The 24,105-nt window shown below is 33.0% G+C and overlaps 1 protein-coding gene across 2 annotated transcripts in view; it reads left to right on the top strand.

Annotated features, from left to right (window-relative positions):
- LOC118191883 (uncharacterized) overlaps positions 1–24,105 on the top strand; it is a 166,033-nt gene that overhangs the window by 112,254 nt on the left and 29,674 nt on the right. For both annotated transcript variants that reach the window (XM_085816605.1, XM_035362738.2), the window contains 2 exons: positions 9,536–11,441; positions 15,525–15,669. In XM_085816605.1, coding sequence (XP_085672731.1) covers positions 9,536–11,441; positions 15,525–15,669 — 2,051 coding nt within the window. The remainder of the gene's footprint in view (positions 1–9,535; positions 11,442–15,524; positions 15,670–24,105) is intronic.

Below are 24,105 nucleotides of genomic sequence, written 5' to 3'. Positions count from 1 at the left end.
GGGCAAAAATAGAGAGAGATTAGAACTTTTTGTTTTGGGTCTTTTCTTTTTTAAGATCGGAGAATTTATATTTTTATATAATCCCATGTTATTTATACTGCTTAAAAATACTGTATTTATATGCAAGCCAATACAAACAGACAGATAAAAATATAAATCGAAAAGTGTTGCCTTTATTTTTAACAGGAAGCTTTTAGCAAATTTTATTAAAGAGGTCTTCAAGATTATGAACTTCCTCCTCCGATCGTTAGCTTTCATGATGAGACAAAAAATCATATGAGAATGACGGCATGAGAAACGGACCGCGCATGCGTGCGTTTCCCAGATTTCGAGAAAGAGAAGTTGGAACGATCATCTTTAGTATAACATGAAACCTCGTTTACATCACTTAACTGTTTTTTAAACGTTAAAATAAGACATTTCCTGAACCAGGGGATTATGAAATCTCTACTTAACTTACCACCAGCTGATTTGCTGTGGTACCACCTGTTATATGATTATCCGCATTTGTACCCAATTGGTGGAGCATTCTATTGTCGCTAAGCCTAGCCAAAATACTCTATTGAATATTAAGATTTGTAGCGGAATTTATAAAGTTACTTCCGAAGATGGGTATTTGTGACTTATGGTTATTAAAGAGACCCTGTCAAGACTTTGAATGTGCTGAATAAGGATTTTAGCAATGTTTTATGCATTGTGATTCTGATTTTACGGAGAATGTTTACTTACAGAGAATGTTCAGTTTAATAAGGGTCTTTTGTAGGAGCAAAATCTTTAATGAATATTCTATGAATGAATAGAAGCACCCAAAAAAATTATGCCAATTTCTTCGCCGTGTTAGGTAGCGAATAATTTTTAATTGTTGAAAATTTTAGTCTTCGGCTTCTATTCCATGCTGTGATATTTCATATCCCAGGTATAAAAGTTCTTAAACCTACTTCCTTTAGAAGTCTAAAAACTTCGTGTAAATCCTTAATGTGCTCATCAGTTGTCCTACTCTTGACTCTTATGTCATCTAGGTATATAAGTTAGGCAAAGCAACAGCTTTGTGTTTGTTGTAGATTTTAACCAAAACTCTAGCGATTTCGAGGGCGAACAGTTACAGGTCCTTCTTCATCAGGAGCAAAGAAATTTTGCTAATCGTAGAATATTTTATTATTTATTTACTCTTTTTGTATAACAGAAGGCGCCATTTATGCCACAAAATGAAATTCCGTCCTTGCAGGTATTTAAATTATCATGAACTGTAATTTAAATTTTAGTAACGTAGTCTGAGACAAAATAAGCTGGTTCAAGTAATTAACGGGTGCATTTTTAACTTCCGTTAATAAAATGGCGGAAGCCAGAATAAACTTTGGTAGAGGACTTGAACCGCAAGCGAGGCTTCCAAAAGCTCTAATGCTAAAACATTCAAAACCCACAACTTAAATATCCAAGCAACATATTTGCGTTCTGCTGATGACTATGGAATGAAGACGTTTAGAAAAAATTTAAATCATAATAATTGATAAATTAATGTAAAATCCTTAGAATTTAATCATATAGTTGTTTTTGGGTTTATCATTATTAACGCATTCTTCTAAAGAAAGAAATATAGAACATTCTACATTCTTAAAAATTTTCAGTATTGCGGTATTTTCAGTATCATTTCCTTGTGTGTCTTTCCTTAATGTCATGATAATAATAATTTTTATTCAGTTTGACTGGAAACCAAATTCAGTTTGACTGGAAAACATGCTAGCTGCATAGTTTTACTTGATTACTTTAGCTGCATAGGTTTACTTGATTTTTCCCATGTGTAAGTTAAGCACTAGCCAGTTTGCCGGAGAAAGTTCTCCAACGGCAGATAGCCCTCGGGTGTTTCGTTACGCTGCAGTAACCTAAAAATGGTGCATTTCAGTTTATTGATTAAAATTATAGTAGCAAAACTTGCCACATAAATGAAAAACAGAGCAATTATAAGAAACCACAGTAAAATTCTCTAAGTTGTCCCAATTTCTGTGGATCTTCGCTTGGGGATAATCCGTGGTTATATAGCAAAAGAGGAAGAAAACCTATTAAAGCTAGTCTGTTTCCTACAAGGTATATGGACGTAAGCACTTGTAACGTGAGTAGAGCGATATGGCCTCTAAACAGGAAGAAACGGTTTTTATGATCTTGAATCCGCAGAAACGTATTTTGTTACTGCCGCACGGCGTCATTTTAAAACACGGCTATGGATGAGAATCTGCCCTTGCGTTGGATTGGCCGTTCAGTAGACCAAAACATGACTGACGTATCAGCCCCCCAAAACCAAGATTTCCCACCATGTGAATCCCAGTGAAATACGTGAATACTGAAGAGATAACTGAAGAGATAACTTTTTATTCCTCCCCCCTTCCTACCAGTTTCGACTATACTAAACAGCGCGTCATAACTGTTTTTGTGACTGCTGATTCGGTGATGCTGAGACGTGTTTGAGAACTTAAATATCAGATTGATTTTTTTTCTGTTACAAACGGTTCACACAGAGAATTTTTGTAATTTAGCTATGTAAATTACAGAACATACTATTTTAACTATGTTTCAGCCGTGCTATTAAAACTGTACTTTCTGTAAAATTTTGAAAGTGTGTATTTCTTTCAGGGTAATCCTGAATCAGTTTGATTACAATTAAATTAACATACTATTGTAGACAAAACCAACTCTCAAACACGGTGACAACATCTGCTGTCTGCTCTTAATCTATGCATTTTTATACTCATTTATCTATTTTTTATGTACAGTTTTGTTTTACGATGATGGTTTGCGATAGTGATGTTTGCATCATTCCGCAATAAACAAACTTTTTAATGTAGACAAGACCCGGTGAATCTGCTCCCGGTAATCAGGAGTTGACTGTGTTCATTTCCTTCGCTCTATGCTGTGGCAGCCCTGGATAATAATTGAGACAAAATGAGCGAAAGTCCTTGGATATTTCGACGAGGTCAATAACTCATCATTCGCTAACAAGCTGAGAAACACACATGGGCTTCCTCCTCCCACTCTGTACACAGTGTCTATCGTGCTTCCGGAGTTCTTTTATTTAAGTTGTTGAGTCACGGCTGTTAATTAATCCAGAGGTCAAAGGGGAAATGATTGCAAGCAGAGACCGAGTGCAAAAGAAGCGGAACAGTGAAGAGATAAATCATTCTTGTTTCATTTGCGTGAATATTTATTTCACGGTCACTGCGGCCCGTGGACAACGTGAATTCATTGATGCAAAATGGAGCAAATTCGGCGGCCATCAACCTGGCCTTTAAAGAAAGAGCAGTAAAACAAAACAAAACAAAACAAACAAACAAACAAAACAAAAAAAGAACTACATTCCTTGGCAGATTCTGCTTTTAAAATACAATCTTTCTGAAAAAAGATATTTCAGCGAAACTTTCTTGGAGAGGATTTAATTAACTGAACTATGGCAAAGCACATCTCTCTACCTAAAATGAGGCATGCTTTCGAGGAGGGCATTCACAGAAAAAATTGACTTCTCATCACACATTGAGAAAAGTATGACATCGCTTAACTCTGTTGCAGATTACTTAATTAAAACTCCCATTGTTCAGCAGTTTTATTCGCTCAGCCAGTGTTGCATATATAGTAAAACACCACTTAACCAAAAGCTGGCTTTTTTCCGAAAGTGTGATATTTATTTATTTAATTGAATACTTCAAAGCACATAATGGCTGTATTCCGAGACAAGGAATGCTTTATAAAGGGATTCCCCACATCACCGCAGCTGCAGTTATCCGAGGTATGAAGATTAAATCTTTTAATATAACTCGGAAAAGGGCAGTGTTCCTTTAAAAATTGAGTTATGTACCAAAGAGAGCATTCCGGCGGACGAGTCCGAGAATCTTTCACCCTTCATTTTCGACCGCAACCTCTCGAGAGAACTTTCGGCTCGTCATACGTTTTGAGGGTCCCCCATGCAGCACAGTTACTATACATTTACAAAATCCGTGCTTCCTCCGGGATTCGAACCTGGACCCTTCGATATAGCAGCCAGATTCACTAACCATAATCTCGGTTTGAGGTGACGCCAGTCAACATAAGCGCTGTCATAACCTTGCCCATACATTTTTTAATAGAAATTTCTTTTCCATTCAAGAAGTTCAGAATAAGTTCTTTCAATCCATCGGGAAAATGATCTTTTACGGCATAAAATCCGAGAAATGTTTCATTAATTGTAAAATTTATGGGTTCTAAATTATCATATTTTGCATTATGAACATGTTTTAAAATGGGACTCATTTAATGCAACATCGATATATCTTACATAGTGTATAATAATTTAATGTGTATGATAGGGCTCTAATATCGCACACTTCCTACAGGCATTTCGAAAACTTGTTTCGTAACATTGTCATAGTTACTTTTACTTTATAAAGAAAGATAAAATGATTTTGTTAATGTTTAGTAACTGATAATTTCAAAAAAAAAAATTGAAAAATACAAGTGTCCGAAAGCAAATGTGAGCTACTATACTTTATAGCCACACGCTGTAGTGTTTAAAACCAGCGAAGTGAGATTTTATTATTTTAGAGCCATTTCTCCACACTTTATTTTAAAATTTATTAATTATGAAACATCAGAAGTTTTTCCATTATGAGAAGCACTTAAACGTAGCTTTGTCTAAATGGTTTTAGTATACTATTCGCTTAAAATAGTTATTATATAAAAAATTATATATAATATAGTTCGACTGCGTCCAACGCAACCTTGGCTAGCATCCTGCCGAAAGGCAAGGATCGTCAGGAGGGATGTTAATTACATGCCGCAGGTTGAGGAGGTTACTTGAGAGATCCCTTCTTTCCGGATAAGGGAATTTACTATCAAATCACTTACTTCCCGTGTCGTGAAGTGATCCTGTCGTTAGTTATCTTTCGCGCCTCTATTTTATGTTCGCGGAAATTAGCGCGAAGATTCGCATTGATGTGCTACACTGAAAACCAAAAATATTGAAATTTTTTTTTTCCATTACACAGGAATTTTATGTGAACAGTTTATTTTTCATTGCTTGCTTTTAAAAATGATAACCTTAAAAATAATGGAACTATATTTTTAGCGGAAATATTATTCTGTAGTTTAAAAAAAATGGTTTACAGGTATCTACTACATTTGAACGGGATCAACGCTGGTCGTTTTTGATTTAATGTGACATTTGCGAATATTGTGATCTTTCATGCAAGAATTATTTTCGTTCTTCTCTTCTAAAATATATTTTATCCTCCCCCCCCCACACATATACTTCCTCTATGTTTAATATTGTATATTGTATATTGCACATTGCATTAACTTCCAGGTTTTCTTTCAATCCTTCCTATTAATATTTATTAATTTAAGCTTGCCGAAGCTTATTTCCTCTAATAAAAGCTAACAAATTTAAAAACATAATTAAAGTAATTTTCGAATTCGTATAGCCAATTTGGCGCCCCTGCTAGTCACACTTGCCTTCCCCTTGTCCCGGCTCTGTATTAGCATACTATCAGATGACTTAGTAATTTCCTGCCTCCTTAAATTTGTGCTCTCTGGATGCAGTGAATATACTCAGGGAAAAAATAAGAGCGGGAAAAAAATCCCTGCTGCATGATTCATGTTTCATCTTCCCTATTTCTTCAATAAATCGGTCCGAATGGCGCATGCGTGTTTGCTAATGCTCATGGTCGCAATCATCGCGGTTAAACTATAATTTAGTTAGTTCAGCTATGAGTCAGCGCCATGAGTTGGTTTTAATAAGTTAGTGTAATTTCATGAAAGTGTTTAATGTTTTTAGTGATAAACCCGAAACATTGCTTTCTTACAACATAATTTTAATCGAGTGTTACTTTCCGAGAAATCTGTACTTTAGGTGCAATAGAATTTATACCGTTAGCTGTAATGAATACAGCAGCTCATTATTCACTTTCTTTAATATGACACTACTTTTAATTATGCTTTTAAAAGGCCTGGAATGAAAAAAAGTTTTTAATTATTTTTTATTTTTTAAAAGCCAAGTGTGAAATAAAAGTATGGATCAGTTTACTTCTTTCCTTCATATCTTCTGCATTACATTTATATTATTTTTGGTATGCTATTGTATTTTCAGTATATACCGGTAATACTAGTTATTATCTCAAATACTGATTGTTTCATTTTATTTTGCTGTAGTTTTTATTTTTTTAGAATTCGATGTTAGGGGATACAATGATTGTCCCGTAGCATTTTTCGTATCTATTATTTCTATAGTAAACTCTTTTTCTCCTTTACCCATGCAACGAAGCTTGGTGAATTGTTTTCAAAGAACACGAAAAATATCAAGAAAGCAGCTTAAAATGATTGCATGATAATTTGGACAGATTAAACATAATTAATACTGAAGAATTTCCATTCGAATTAATTGCATGGTTCAACTAGGCATCTAAAATATTCAGATTACGATATAATACCTCGAAGAAGGATTTCACTTTAAAAAAGTGTAGAAAGGCTATGAAAATGAAAGTGTTCCTGTATCATTAACAGACAGATTAAATTTAAGAGTCAAATAATGAGAGTTATTATGAAAAGAAAAAAATGTATGAAGATTTTAATGAGTTCAACTAGCATAATTTTATGGGTTCAGCTGTAATTAATAACTATGGAGATGAAGAACTGTGTTTCTAGCTTTTAAATCGCTTATAATTTGTTAATCAGTAACACACAGATTAAATCTGAAATAAACCTGAAATATCCCGTTTTGCCGAATGGCAGCACAGTGAGGTGTGGAATATAAAGATATTTTACTTCCTGAATTGGCAGCACGTTGCTTTTAAAGAGACGAATTTCTTTAATAAATCTAAAAGCTGAATATCTTAACGTGGTTACACAGTGGGTGCGCAGGTGATAAAAAGTGTTTTATTTGGAACAGTGCCAACTATTGCTTTTAAATCACTGAATTTGTTAATCAAAAATTCATTAAATTCTCATGACGTAGGAAGTAAATTTTTTAAAAAAGCTTGAAATTCAAAATTCAGGTATTCATGTAGGTGGAATATTATGTGTGTTCAAAATTTGGTGGCTCTAGGTACTTCCATTTTCTATAATGGGAAACATACATACATATATACGTAAATATGGATCCTCCATTAATAAAAGAGATAAAGATTGTGATTTTTTTCTTGTCGTAATATGGATTATAATTATTTCACTTTTGTCAATGACTGAATGGAAAACAGTTGGGATATTCATCAGGGTGTAAACGAAATCCATTATATTATTCGGTAAAAAATTAAACAAAGAGAAAACTATAGCAAACACATATAATATCAAGATGTTTTTCAGAATGTTGTGGCTTTGCTTGGTTTGCTCAATAAAGCTTCATTATTCTCTAATCGCTCGGAGATTATGGGCCTTAAAGAAAAAAAGAGTAGAAATAGTGCAATGACCTTGTTACAGAATGATATCATTTTAACTTCTCTGAATTGGTGACCTCGAAGAACTAAGATCACTTTAAGTCAAATAGAATTTTTTTTTCAAGTATTTTTTTCGCAGTTGAAGAAAGTTAGCAGAACAAAGAATAAAATTATAAGACGATATTCACACACACACACAACCCCCCAAAAAATTAAAAGCTTCCTGATTAATTTCGTGCAATTAAGTAAATTGGACAATCAAATTTTTGTGTTTTTATTGCAGTTCGTAAAAGCATTATCATAAAAATAAATAATATATAAAAAAAGATAACGAGGACAAATTCGTCGAAAGTTTAGAGAGAGATTAACTGTAAAAGGTGATTCTTTTAATCGAAACAATAATTAAACAGTACTATTAATATCAATCATAGTTGTTCGTAATTAACATTAGTAATTTCCAAATTCGCCAAAGCTAGCTTTTTTATATTAATTTCGAATGGAAGGTATAATTACGAGAATTTAAATACACTTTCTTCTTCAGAAACTAATTAATCAGTTGAAAAGGCAAAAATTTTGTGAAAAAATAAAATTATCTAATATGAGGGAAAAACAGAATTTTTAGAAGAACAGGATTTTAGTCCCTAAATCTTCACGTGATTGTTTTATACATTTTAGAAGAAACTAAAATATTACAGCCGCTGTAATTTCAGTTATGGGTCCTTACTATACTGTTTTCAATCTACTATGCGTCTTATATATTTTCATCAAAATTTGATATAGTTTATTTATTTTTATTACTTAATACTGATATTTACTGTAATGCAATGGTGTATTCTAGATGAATAATGTCTCAAAAGATGTATAAATATTGTAACAAAAGAATTTTATTCTCCATAAATAAAATTAAAGATTAAAAAAAAAAACTTACTTCAGTAACAGAGTAGCTTTCTACAGATCAAGAGTTTCTGAATGAAATGCAGATTCTAGTGGAAAATTCGTGCGATTCTTTTTCATTCATTTAAAATTATTAACCTTTAATAATTTAACACACTTAAAAACAAAGTTAGCATATCAAAATCGTAAAAACAACTTTGTATTTAGCGTAAGTATACTGAAACACTCAATCGATCGAATCATTATTCGAAGTTCAGATGTTGAGAGTGAAGGTGCAGTTGCCCCTCGCTCCCTATTTTTAACTTCGCTAATTTTTCTTGTCCTTTGTGTTACATGTTTGATCAGATAGCCTGGCTCAGTAAAAGTAGGCGGCCAGTGTAACTCTGATTAAAAATCCGGTTATAACCACATGCAGTGCTGATAAGGACCACGTGTTTCTGAGACTCCTTCCCCTTTATTTTTCTTCTTACTATGTATTTCTTTCGCCTGATGAGGAGGAATCTTTAGCTGCCCTCGAAATCGATTGAGTGTTTCAATATACTTACGCTAAATACAAGGTTGTTTTTACGATTCTGATTGTCACATTAGCATGTTTCTCTTCTAGTCTAAAGTTAGCATGTGCTTAGGATTGTTAAACTTTCTAATTCTGCTCTTCCCCTTCCTTTCATAAAATGACTTTCGTGATTCCCTAAGTAACATTATCTGATGCAAAGCATATGCAAACAGTCATAAATACTATTATAGTATTCTGTTCTTCTCAGAAACTTACATAATTGTACAACAAAAATCCACAAAAACTCATTTATAACTCATAATTAGTTCAGTCATGATAAATATATAATAATTAGTATAATACAAGAGAACTCCTTCTCTTCCTGATTAATTTCGTGCAATTAAGTAAATTGGACAATCAAATTTTTGTGTTTTTATTGCAGTTCGTAAAAGCATTATCATAAAAATAAATAATATATAAAAAAAGATAACGAGGCAATAAAAGCACAGCGACGCAGCACGCATACTGCCAATAATTTGAAACTTTGTAGTGTTTTCAATAATTTTGCATGCTGAGCAATAAAATTAAAATGAGCAGTTTCTTATCTTCAAGAATATAACGCCACACACAAGAACACATCATCATGAAGAACGTATACACAAGAACATTTCATCATGAAGTCAAAAAATTATGTAAGTTTATAATTTTAATCTAATACTGTGTTTACAAACTGCTTAACTGAAATTCCTTCTTTTTCCAGGTGACAGCCAGTGTGTTGAGGAATCTATCTTGGCGTGCTGATCCAGCAAGCAAGCGTATGCTGCGAGAAGTTGGCGCTGTCACTACTCTTGTCAAAGCTGCCATGGAAGCTGAAAAAGAATCAACATTGAAAAGCATACTTTCCGCATTGTGGAATTTATCCGCTCACTGCAGTGGGAATAAAGCAGACATTTGCTTGGTGGATGGAGCTCTAGCATTTCTCGTTAGCACACTAACCTACAATAGCAAGTCCAAAACACTAGCCATTGTGGAAAATGGAGGAGGAATCCTTCGCAACGTGTCCAGTCACATTGCTATCCAGAACGATTACCGTGTAATACTTCGAAAACATAATTGCCTCCAAATACTTTTACAACATCTGAAATCTCCCAGCTTGACCGTTGTTAGCAATGCCTGCGGCACTCTTTGGAATCTGTCTGCCAGAAACGCCGTTGATCAGCGTGCTTTGTGGGAAATGGGAGCCGTTAGCATGTTAAAGAAGCTTATCAATTCGAAACATAAGATGATATCTATGGGAAGTTCCGCAGCGTTGAAAAATTTACTCTCTGCTAAGCCACCTGGTGTCAGTCTCGGCCTGTGTGTTCACAGCGATAGTTACAAAGGATGTACAGATGTTCCATCACTTCATGTCCGTAAGCAAAAAGCTTTGAGTACAGAAATTGATCAAAACCTAGCAGAAACCTATGATAATACTGACAGCCCCAAAACAAGCCCTGTTAAACAAGGAGTTCAGGACAAAACTAGAGACAGATCAAGAAGACACATATCGCCTTCCGCAAGATATATGACAGCACAAAAACAAAGGAATGATTTGATGAGCTTACAGAATCGACCGGCAGGTAGTGAGAAATTGAACTGTACTTACGTTGTAGAGGAGAAACACAATGGAGCTTTTCAGGTGACAAAGAATGCAAAACAAGCATTGAATTTTAGGCAAGGGCAAAATAGATTTCAGGCAGACGTAAAGGAAAATTATCAGCTATCAGAGGCTTATCAGTATGATGCCGATAAAAACACTAGTGAAAATAGTTATGAGCTTTCGAAACTGAATTTGGGAAGAAGCGATAAACAGGGATTAGCATCTAATGAACAAAATTTTACAAAAACCAGCAAGGTAGAAGATGCCACTTCCAGAAACGCATCACCAATGCATTCTGTCAAAAAAGAGAACAAAGCTACAGAACACCTCACAAATGTTCGTAAGTCAAGAATCATGAGTCGAGAAGAACAAAACCAAGCGCAAGAAAATATACCTAAACCTGCTGCTGACTCGAATAGTTACCATCTTAAACCTGCCCACGAAAGCAAGATTCCGCTTCCAAGATCCATGAGTAGAGGAGATGCTCAGAGAAGTCAGAGTGCGTCTCCTGTGGCTCAGAGAAGGGCTCAGTCTCAACGACAACATAGCTCTCAGATTGTAAATTCACGAAACGTCGATATCACAGTCACGCATCCCAAATATGCATGGAACGCTAGCTGCGAAAAGGAAGACAATGATCCTGAACAGACTTTCAATATGGGTAAAAAGTTGTTTAAAGAGAATAATTCTTATCAAGCGTCCGCTGAATATGGTAAATTTGTCGAGCCTTTTGCTGCTGGTGCACCACAGGCAGAAGATTACAGCTATAGTAGCGATGATGAAGTTAAGGTATACAATACGGAAAACACTCCTTTAAACTACTCTCGCAGATCTTCCATGACAGATTTAGAGGATGCGGTGGCTCCTTCTCGTTGTTCGCTGAACATTAAAACCAACACGAACGTTAAGTTGATGATGAAAAATCATCCACTTCTAACTAATACAGGTGGCCACAGAAATGACGAAGATAATTTAAGACTTTTCGAGTTCAGGAATGCGTCAAAAGATGATCGCTTCTTTGAAGGAGGTAAGAATGTATTTTAGTCCATTCTATTAGATTTATTATCCTTTTCGAAGTCCTTATTAATATTCACTTCAAATTATAAAGCGAAATATAAAGAAAGAATATGTATTTTATGTAAGGTCTTTAATGTATTAAGCCTTTCCTGAGGCTAGTTTTAACGAATAAGTTTTTAACTTTCTAATGTTATCTTAATTTTCCTGTCGAAATCTATTTTGTTTTGATCGTAGAACCTGAGTGTTCCTTTTGTTTTATTAGCATTTAAAGCAAAGAATATTCTCTGAAAATGTGATGCAAGAAAGTATTCGTTGCTTGTATATTTAAAACTAAAGCGTGAAATCATTGAACATAGCTTTACTTTTAATTTCTGTCTTAGCTAAGAAATAGTTGTAGCGGTATGATGAGTATATGAGTTAAGAAGTATGATCTTAGAAATCCTGCTTGAGGTAGGTTTAATACTCACGAGTTATGCCCGTGATTTATCTGATTTTACTCAAATTGTGGTTGTCAGAAAGACAGTATTTTTCTTTTAAGGCCGCGAATTTATTGTTTATGGACAGGAGGTAATAAGATTATATCGGGAATATGCCAGGGCACCCACAAGCAATCCCCTTCAGCTGAGAAAAATCGTAATCGCTGAAGAAGGGAACATTGCTTTCAAATTCTTCTTGCTCCAAATCACAGCACTGTGTAAATCATATCTTCTCAAGGCCATCAGTTAATTCACTATACGAAGTACTCTGCATTCTATTTTCAAAGAAATGCTTTGTGGAGAAATTCTATTATCAATGATGACTGCCATAATATGGCCTGGTGGAATGACTCTCATTTTCAGTTGTTTCAAACAGATGAGCAATTTGTATGCGAAACGAATAGTATTATGCTCTAGAGACGTCTTGAAAGTGAAATGTTTTGCGGCTGATCATGTTTGTTTCATGGCGTGGTATGTGTCCTGTATTTGCAGAGCAACTCAAGCAATACAACTAGAGACTTCTGACAGTAATACACATGTAACCCATTGCAAATCATCTGTATCCCTTTATGTGCACTATGATTCCCTGTGGTTTTGTTTGTGCCAAAATACTTTTCCAATCCCTTGCCATATATATGTGACTCCAAAATAGCTTAAAGAACATTATTAAATCATTTAACACTGCGAAAAAAAAAAGTGACAGTTCTATATCTCCCGTTCTACTGGGCCGATTGACGAAATTCAACTTGCGTTTTTCATGTCTCAAAAGCGTGGCTTATGATATGTACTAGGTTTATATATAGCCTTGTTCTAATGTAGGTTTTTTGACAAAATGGGACTTTTTCTGAAATGACTTGCCAATTTTTTCCCCATATTTCCATTCTACGACTCAAATTACGCCAAACTACCAAGTTTTGTAAAACTCGCTCGAGTAGTTTTTAAAAAATTAGCTCTCAAAATTTTAGCTCCTCAATGTTAATTGAGTTTGACGTATATTTATTAATATCTCTTTTTTTATTAAACTTATTTGATTCTTCCTTTCACATTTCGAAATTCAGGTTCATTTCAAATTAAAATTCACCCATTTTTTATGATTTATTTTTAAAATTTGTATTTTAAATAATTTTTACGAATTTTTCGAAAACCTTTTTGAGCTATAATGCATAAAATTTTTACCATCGTCTTAAAGTAGACGTATTTCGAAGCATACCTGCAAAAAATTACAGTTTTTGGTTCAAAATTTCCGAAGATATACGTGAATTTATATATTAGCGTGTTTTGAAATTTGGCATATTTGTTGAAAGCGATAAAACATCAAATGTGATTTAGACATTTTGTTAAAATTGTTTGAAAGTAGAAACGATGGGACTTTTTTTTCCGCTCATGCATAATGTAAAAAGATAGGAACGAGGAGCCTTTTTTTCCTCTCCCGCATAATGGAATGGAAAGGAAAATAGGTTGCAATATATTAAGAAGTTCGCCAAGTGAATTATTGTTGGCGCAAAGTGAACAGATTGTGCCATGATAAATTTTTGAATTTCTCCGTAAATTTCGCACCAAATTTTACAAAATTAAATAACTAGGCATAATTTGAGTCGTAGAATCAAAATATGGAAAAACATTGGTATGTTATTTCAGAAAAAATCCGATTTTGTGTCAAATTGCTTATGTTACAACAATGCTATATATAAATCTAATATAGTATATCCCAAGTCGCGCTTGCGAGACATGAAAACACAATTTGAATTTCGTCAATAGGCCCAGTAGAACAAGAGATATATAACTGCCCCCCCCCTTTTTTTTTTTTTGAGCAGTGTACCTTAATGGCCCCTGCACTCAAATTTAAACTCTATGAAGCATTATCGGACTCTATATAAATATTAACGAACATTAATATTACAGATATTGCTGGAATATCAAGCAAACAGGACTGGATTATGGAAAGCCACGGAACGTGCCTAACTTTTATACCTTAACAACGACTCTAAAACTTTGTCCACTCAGCACCAAGTAGCTTCTGTTATTTTGAGATATTGAGGAGTTAGTCATTATTAGTTAACATTATCCTATTTTGCCACTGCAATTTATAACTTGCTTGAAAATGTAATGGAATTATAAATTATCGAAATACATACAGGTTTATCTATAGCATTATTATTTTGTAATACCTGATATTATCCATTAAAATATAATGACTATGGCAAAACCATTTCATACCCTTTAGTTGATAAAACTAGAATATTTCATTCAGCTGAGAATGGAGTGATTATCAGGTGTGCCAAAATTTGTATAATTCGATTCCCTACAGAGACTTCGTGCTCTTGTAGAAATTTTAAAAAACCACAGAGGTCACGAATATGGCAATTATTTTGTCAAATATTTCAATATTTTTGTCTCCAGCTCCTTAAACACCTGTTCTTCTCAAGTACAATGCTAATTACTGCTATAGAGTGTAATTCGCACAGACATTTTATTCTATAACAAGATGTGATAATTACATACAATGCTTAGAAAGCGTGTGGAAAAATATTTATATTACTTACATACTGTGTGGTTTATTGTATGAAGACAACGGAAATGCCATGCAAATAAGAATCAAAAAATCTTTTTGCTTAAAGTTTATCATAAGTGTTCAATTTTATTCTAAATATATCATTTTAGAAACAAAATGTCCTCTCTCCCCTCAATGTATTTCTGGAGGCTAAGATTCACATTTCAGGAAAGAGAATGGTGTGCATATTCTTTTAAACATTTAGTGGCAAATTATCGTGATTTGAACCTTCTTTTTGTAATACTTTGCCCTCTCGAAACACACTTTATGACGATTAAATAGAAATACATTAATAAATAGCTTCATCTGTTAGACATGTGGGTAAATTTCAAAAATAATTAGCACATGTTGGCATCACTGTCATAAATTAATGCCTGTTACATCATTTCCCTAACGAAATAAAAGCTGGTTGGAAAAGAAAGTCTCTTCATTAATTGTATATTCTTAAGTTGTTTCCAGCTATTCATTATTACCACACGAACGTAATTGTTAGCATGAATATGATTCAAGAAAATGTTACTTAGTTTTTTTTCCTGGTGCACAGCGGAAAGCTTCAGCAGTAGGCACAGTTGGTTATCTACACGGTGCGCAGAGTTTTCTATTATGATTAAGGTAGAAGTCCAGTTTTTAAAGTGTACTTTAAAACTGTATAGCATAGTATATTAGAACTCTAATATTCATGCCTTGAATTTTAATGCTTAAAACGCTCTTTGTTTGCATTAGAGAGTACAGAGATTGTTCTGGTATGAACTATTTCGTATTAAAAAAATTATATATCGCCATTCAAAAGCGAAAGTAATAGAACAGGCAAGTTCCTCTTGAAAGGATTTAATTTTTTTTTTTTTTTAATTATTCCGGTATTTTATAGGAACTGTTGCTAGTTGAGATACCGAATAAAAAAATGTTGAAGATACATAAATTTTATTCTGCTGTATATTTTTTATTTGGTGTTTTAATATGCTTCGTTTTTCAGTATTACCTTTACGGTTTAAATTTAATTGTTATGTCTATTAGAATGATGTTCTTAAATTAATTCTGATTATTTCTGTATTCTGTAACTTTTTAGGAAAGACGGTCGATTTCTCAGTACAAAGCGATTACGATTTCGATGAAACTCTTTCAATGATGTCTAGAAGCAGTTCTGTTGCATCAATAAGCAGCTTCGATCAGCAATCGTTCCATGATGATGAAAGTTTTGCATCTGATCTCAGGTAAGAAATAAATTTTAAGCATCAGCTATAACTGCTATCTTTTTTTTTTTTTTTTTTTCTTAAATTCTTACTCAATATCCCGTAGCTTAATAACCGTAACTTAATTCCGTATCTTAATGATTCACTCGCAAAGGCTATTTCTGTATATTTACGACAAAAGTGCATTTCCAAATTTTCTGTAATACGTAGGCTTTTATGATTTGAATTTATAATTATATTGAAAAAATGCATTAACATCAAAATGATGGCTATATTAAAGTTCGATTGTAACTGTAGACTTCGATTCAAAAAATCGTAACATCAAAAAACAGCAAAAATTAGTTTTTCAGGGCAAGTTTTATTTCCAGTAGTTAGATATTTCAAATAAATCCAGTCTTATGAAAATAGCCTTGGTAATTCAGATTGCAGATGTGCGTAAGAATTTAAATTCATAACTAACTTTCAAATTGGAAAAGTATAACACAGGCCTTTAAAGAAACAAATCAACGCAGCTATGTTTTCTCAGTTAAGGCTTTTGGACGGCAATCTGGCCACAATAACTTGGAGCAAGAACATTCGGAATTTTACTATGTTTTTCTACTTCTGCGCTTTTTAATCATTATTTTGCGTTATTAGTTTTGTAGTTGAAAACTGTTGTTGTTACTCCTGTTAATTCTTCTACTGCCGATCTGAACCCATTCTAGATCAGGTTCATTCATCATGGCCAAAAGGATGAGAGCAAAGCGTTGATGGCAAAGATTTGGGACGCCATATAAAGTGGCAGGGCATTTTGCTCAGTACATTTCCAATTGCGATTGAGAACCCCCTTGGGAATGGAATTCTTGGGTTTTATACCTCTCTTCCCCTACCAGCTACTACTTCCTTTTTCCTCTATCATCTTTGATTTAATGGAGCTTTAAGTGCTCCTGCGCTAAAAAAACTTCTATAGATTTTCAAACATCGCTATCTTCTGCGTCATTCAAACGTGGGCCCAATGCTATGGCATTCATCTCCCCTAACTAATATCTTACTGAAAAGGTGTATGGTTCAACAAGACCTTTAAACCTTAATTCATACAACGGTAAAAACAGACAGATGACTTATCACCTTTTCCTACAGTAAGCACAAACTTAGATGAAGGTTTAAAATAAACCCTTTTTTAAAAAATTATTTATTTGTCAACCTGACAGCTACGCAAGCTATCCAATGACATAAAAGCCGCCACTTGCAGGAAACGTCGAATAAATGTTCAATAAAATTAAATTATTAAGTATACAGTAACACTCGTCCTCAGTAGTTTCACGAAACAATGATGGCTTGCGACGTTAAAGCCGATACCAAATTCAGTAACATGGATATCTAACGGAAGTGATCGGTCAGATGTAACCGCCAGAGGCTCTGTGTTTTAATACATTAATTAAATTTACAGTTTAGTAGAATTTGAGCAAAGTAGATTGGAAATGTAAGGCAAAATGATAATATAACTTGGTTAGTTAACATTATAAGGGATTTCATCTTACCATGTCTTCATGGTGTAATAGTCTTTGCGTATTCGAGAGGTCCGTGTTTCGAGTCCCGGCGAGGGTGTTGCTTATTTTTCCCATCTCCCGCTTCGACTGACTGACTGACTGATTAATTTATTGCCGGACTACCACACAGTGTGCAGTTTTTCCGGGCTCAATCAAATTTGCCACATGGGCACATCACATGGTACTATCTGCCCGTAGTATCCCAGAGGGAGCGGAAGAGGTGGAAAAAAGGGGTAGACCGAGACATCGCGCGATCATGGACAGCAAGTGGAACCGCTTCGAAATAACCTAGTGTCTTTATAGTGGTGCCCGAACTAAGAAAAAGGTGGCTGATAATGATCTCTCACCACTAGGTTTTGGCGATTGGGTCCCCTAATCCCCAGTCGGGGGAGTATATAAGGTATTTCTCCCGCATTTTTTATGTCTCCTGCTTCACAATAACCTAATGTCTCTAGAACATAAAACCCTGCAAGGTGTCCAATAAAAATGAGTTACAACACATTTCACTCAGCTTTGATTTCAGCATAACCCTGTAATAATTTGCTGAGTCTGAGATTCCCAACTTTTTTCTTGCATCGACCCCTCTTAAAAGAATAGTTTTCTTCATCGACCTATTTACATTTTTCTATTAATATATAGCACAAATAATAATCATAATACAAATAATTGCTCACATGTAACGTAAAAATAATAAACTAAGAATATGAACAAACATTTCTGGCAAAAAAATGATTTATTAGACTTATGTTTAAATACGTTTTGCATTCTTATTATTTTTCATCTTAAAAATATTTAATAATTTTTATACATACCTTAAAATTATTTGGATATTAATAGCAATTTTTCAGACGCAAAATCACAGATACTAATTGCCTAAAAGTTCCGTTTTTAATGAATCTGATGACTGCGCTTAATGTTTTGGTGAAATTTTTTTTAACCCAAAAGGCGTTAGCCCAGAAGGGCTATTTATTTCGTTTTTTGCATTTTACGTCGAAAACTTTAAAAGTCTGAATCACTTTTCGAATTGTTGCCACCAAATATTATCGTCCTGTATTATATTTAAAGAAATTAAATAATGAAGAATCTGCTTAAATGTATGTATGTTGTATGTTTTTCGCATTGTGATAAAACAACGGTACCTAGAGCCATCCAATTTTGAATAACGTAAACCTCCTCCGAATATGGGCATCTGGAAGCCCCATTTTGAAATTTGTTTTATTATCTATTTCATATTTTGTCATATTAGGAAACTCAACGATTTTAAAGCGAGCAATGGCAACACAGTACGGAAGAAAAAGAATTGTCTCTAGCGAGCAAGACTGTGTATCGGAAATTCTAAAGATACGTTCTTTTTAAATTATTTTGCGATATTGCTGCAGAATTTAATTTTATAGTTTAAGTGCGAAGAACATGATATTTAATAAATAAAGGTAACACACAAAACGTTAAAAAAACGCCCCTTTTGGGCATAATATAAAATCTGAAAGCTTTCAGTTTTTTTTATTTATTTATTTTTTATTTTATTTTTCCCCCATTTGACATAAAATTGCTTAACTTAATTCTTAAATCACCTCGTTCAGAAATATTCTACCTGTTTATTTTTTTCCGTGGTCATTTATTGACTTGACTAAAACTTGCTTCCATTGTGTAAGAAGAGGAAAAAGCAGTAATAAAAACAACAACTTAAGTCTAGGATATTTCTCTCGGATGATTTTTAAGTTCCAAAAGTTAACATATTCACCCACATAGCACAAAAACATCCTTGGGATATCCCAAAGATGTTGCTCGCGGGATATGCGCACATCCTCAGGACATCCCGCAATATCCCGCGAACCTCCTAAACACCTCCTCCCGAGTGCTTAATGTCACATCCCGGGATATCCTCAGGACATCCTAACCAAGTCCCATCGACAACGTGCGGGATGTTATTAGGATATGAACTCCTACTTACTACATCCTCAGGACATCCCGGGATATCCCACAAACTTCCTAAGCACATCCCATTATATCCTAAAAACATCCTATCTATGTCCCATCGACAGCATATGGGATGTTATTAGGATTTAAAGTCCTACTTACTACATCCTCAGGACATCCCGTAATATCCCAATTTCCTCCTAAACTCATCCTCCTGAGCGCTTAATGTCACATCCCAGTATATCCTTAGGACATCCTATCTACGTCCCACCGACAGCATATGGGATGTTATCAGGATTTGAAACACTAGTTACAATATGCCTTTAACCTCTTAAATACATACTCTCAACTGTTTAGTGTCACTTCCCAGTATATATACAGAGGAAAATTCCAGTGAAAGTATGTGAAGGTGTGATGATCTAAAACCTACTTTTTTTACACAGATAGTCTCAAATCCTTCTCCTATGGTTACTATGGAAAAATCAGAAATGTTGAAAATATTTATACAACTTATTTTGTTTTTAAATCTGAATTTGTGAATACATTAAAACTGAGCAAGGAAATTAAAATGAATTATTAATACAAAATATTAAAACTGAAAATTTTGCTTTTATTTTTAAGATATTAAAAATCTGTTGATCATTTTTAAACATCCAATAGCCCCCAAATTGAATTATTCATAATTAAATTGTTTTACAAAATCAGTTTCTAATTTCAGTTAATTTGTATTAAAAATTGAATAATAAAATTAGCCATTTAATAATCTTTACATAAATGAATCATCTTTCTTTAAAACATGTAAGGAATTTATAGTGTTTTGATGACACTGTTGGGAAATTGTTAAAAGGAATAAATTGTATTTTTAAAACTAAATCAATTCCTAGCCTCAGAATAAATAAATATGTTTTCGTAACATGAGAATGCTGCAGGCTTTTTTATATATTTAATATTTAGTTGTAAAAATTCGACATTATGTTAACAATTCTTTATATCATTCAAAAGGTAACTCAAGAAGCTCTTCTAAAATTCTATCTTTCTGCTCACACAATTAAAAAAAAAAAAAAAAAATCTGAAAGGCCTCAGATTTTAGCAGTCACTCAAAGAGGCTAAAAGTTTATGAATGCATAGATTATCAATACAGATGGGGCAGTGGAAATAGCAAAACATTTTATAAGATACTGACACCAGAAAGTTATATATCTTCTATATATTTGAAAAATGAAGAAATATATCATATAATTATGTAGAAATATTAAAATGTTTTCAATTAGATATATCATGAATTAAATGCATTTTAAATCAATCAGATTAAAAATTAAAAAAAGCATTGTTAAGAACTGTGTGTAATGCTTTTAAATAGCTTGGCTTGTTAGTCAATAATATATTAGATTTTAAAGATAAATATGTTAAATTTTGCCAAATGGCAAGACTTGAATGAAAAGCGAAACAAGTTTACGACTGACGATATGAAGTCACATTTCAAAACTAATAGCCCTTTTAGATTAAAAAAAAAAGTTCTGAAAATAATTTGCAATGGTTCATTGGTATTATTTTAAGCAAAATTCAGTAAAATGAAATTTACCCGTTGAAATCAGCACCAAATTAAACTTTGTAAATTCTAGCGCATGTTAAAGGTTGTCTCATCCAGAATTTTATTACTAACCATTCATTTCAGAGCAAAATAAAACAGTAATTGCCATTTATATGACAATCAATATCAAAAATTTAAATCTGCATTTTACGCAACATAGAAAAACTTCAAAAGATCTACTGTTTACCATGCAATTAAGGCATTTTATTCTGCAATCAACTCTACCAATTATTAATTCCATTAAGTATATTAAGTTTACTCTTTCTGCTCAATATATGCTATGTAAATTTTCCATAAATTTATTAATTCATTTTATTTTGAGGGGAGCTTTTATTCAACTCTCAATGTCAACGAGAATGTTTAGTTCATTTTTTATTCGGTCTCAAAAGAGAAATCAAAATACGTGGATTTATGTATGTGTATTTATGAATCAAAATACATCAGAAATCACAGTGAGAAAAGCACTGCTACCTTAAATTATGATTATATATAACAAATGCAGTGAATTATAGTTAAAAAATAGTGAAAATATTTATATTTCTGAACTATTTCATATATAACATTTTCAGTTTCGCATATGTGGCAATTTAAGAACTTTTTTACGTATACCAATTTTTTGAAATATCTGCAAATTTTTGTATCTTCAAGGAAAGCTTATTCTTTCACCTTTAGTATATAAGTAATGGTAATTTACCAGATAAAATTACTTAATGGGGAATACAGAAAAATATCTAACCACTTACCTTTGTGACTTCATCTGCAGAGAAACTAAAAAAGCAGTTCAGCTAAATCTGCTATAATAAATATTTATAATAATGCTAAATTATGCAATATCTATTAATATGACAAATTTTTGTAAAGCTATTTATTTGGATGAAAAATAAACACATTCAGAAATTTATGGCACTATATTATGATTAACAGAGGAAAAACACTTTTCAAAATTCAAAATAGTTTTTATTAATCCAATTTATCACATTTTATTTGAATTCATGAAAAACAATCTTATATCCATGTATTCTTATGTATATAAGAACTCTTGATAAATTGGATCTCTGTCATTGCCTTTCACAGCACCTAAAATAATAATAAAAAAAAACACTCACAATTACTATATGTGAATATAATTCATAATTAAATTTAAACAAATGACTATTACAATGCAAATTAAAGGAAGCATTTAAAATATTTTAACATTTAATACCTATAAACAGAGTAGCAATTATTTGATTTTTCGATTATAGTAAAATAAACATGAGGGATGCCTTTTAAAATTTTTTATGTCAGAAAATAAACTCAAACCACCAGCTGAACATATGAGCAGTTTTATCAATCAGCCACTGGTAGGTAACCTGGATACTGAATCAACATATAAAGTTGCCAAGATAAAGAGAGAAACAAAATTATGATAATCACATCTTACCTATTCATAAAACTATTTTAAATTTAATGTGTAGGCAAGTCCAAAAAGAGTGAGAATGAATTTATTTTGCAACACAAAGTAAAGTCTTGCAGGAGCAAAAAAAACTTGTCTCATGAGATTGGCAAGTAAAAAATAATTAACTGCATCTGGTAACATTTATCTGACAACATATAAGTAATTGTTAGCTACGTGCAGAAAATAAAATCTGATCAGGGGCGTAGCTAGAGGGGGGAATGAGGGGCATCTGTCCCCGGGCGCAGAATCCAAGGGGCGCCAAACTGATGTTAGAACATTTTAGAATTAAATGTTTTCCATCCTTGGCAAGCAGTAGGGGGCACGAAATCTTCAGTTGTCCCTGAGCACTGAAAACCCTAGCTATGACTCTGAATCTGATCATGTTAATGCAATTTTAAACTTTTGAATTTAACCGCAGAAATTTACCAAAGAAGTACTTGTAACAGTAGTAAATGAAGATGTGGCTAATCTTTACTGTATGGTACACCTTGGTTTCTGTCTGAAAAAAAATCGCAAAGTGGTTGTTTGTGAAATGTGGAAGCCCATTGTGTCAAATAAGTTTTTCGGTAACCCTAATGTTGATAATGTTGGCGAAAGTAGCCTTTAGGAAAAAAAAAAAAAAAAAAAAAACTTTTTTTTTTGTCAATAAAAAGGAGTTATTTCAAATATTGCCAACGTGTTGTGATAAATTTAGTTTTGAGCTACTTTTTTTAATAGTAAACCTTTTGTACGGTCCCAGGTTTTTGGTTCTTACCATTCTTTTCAATTGCTGTGTTTGGTTGTACGGAAGTGGTATGGTCTTGTATTTTGAACATGCTATTTATTATTTTGGTGTGGGTACCATCGTTTGAGTATGTCTGAGGTGACTAAGAGACGAAAAATTGAATTGAATTGCTTACCTGGAGGATGGTGGTGGGAAGGCTAAACATATGCATGTGAAAAAAAAGGTACGTGAAAAAAATGACGTTTCATTTATTTTTTTGTCTCTGTGTGTTAATTTTTGTTAGAAGATTTGTTGTTTAATGTTTTTATGTTAGGAAATATGTATTTTTGGTAACTTATTCCTCTCTGTTAGTGTATTTTTGGTTGTCTGTATGTTAAGACAGTGGTGAATTTTTTCTGGTAACTATGATATTTTTGACTTTCTGATTTTCTTAAAGTGAAAATAGAGGCCTCATTCAATTGAAACAGCGACGATCGCTCAAACAGCGATCGTTGTATCCAGCATTAGCGATCACTTTCGAAAACGAGTGATTTTTCGTATTCATTTGAAACACTTCCCTACCAATCGAACTCGTAGGGGTTGCCAGAGGTTACTTGATGCGCGATGGTGTTTGTCACGTGGTCGGAAGTTGCGTTTGTTTCGAAATAACCAATGAAAGAGCTACCAGATGTGCAGGTTGACTCCTCGTAACCATTCTTTAGGGTTGCAGATCACGTTTGGTGTGCCATCTTTGGCTTTTCAGCGCTATTGTTTCAAAGTTTTATCTATGAAAATTCTTCAAAGGTATTATTTTATTTTAATTCTTTTATGAAAACAGCTAACCTAAAAGACACATTCCATTCACATAAATCATATACATGTAAAAAATATAGGTCAAGTAATTTTTGCATACTGAAAAAAAAGTGATTCAAAAGACCTTTTAAAGCAAAAGAAAAGAAAAATGTACCTAGTTCTATTAAAAACTCAAAAAATACAATGTAATATATTCTAAAAGGAAAATTATATAATACACAATGATGTAAATTACATATATTTAATAAATACATAAAACTCTATAATGACTCTAATGTTCATAACTATATAATAAACACCAACACATATCACATCATGGTACATAACACTGCTATGAAAGGAAGAATTTTTAATTAGAAACATACCTTTTATATTTATTTGATAACATAGACGAATAAAATATAAAGATGACAAGAAGTTATGAAAACACGTTATGCAACTTAAGAAACAGTAAGAAGCCTTTTAA

Source organism: Stegodyphus dumicola, chromosome 5 (assembly GCF_044657685.1).
Source record: "Stegodyphus dumicola isolate Sdum_Otavi_A_Nest chromosome 5, ASM4465768v1".
Lineage (NCBI taxonomy): Eukaryota > Metazoa > Arthropoda > Arachnida > Araneae > Eresidae > Stegodyphus > Stegodyphus dumicola.
This window is presented reverse-complemented; position numbering and strand designations above follow the sequence as displayed.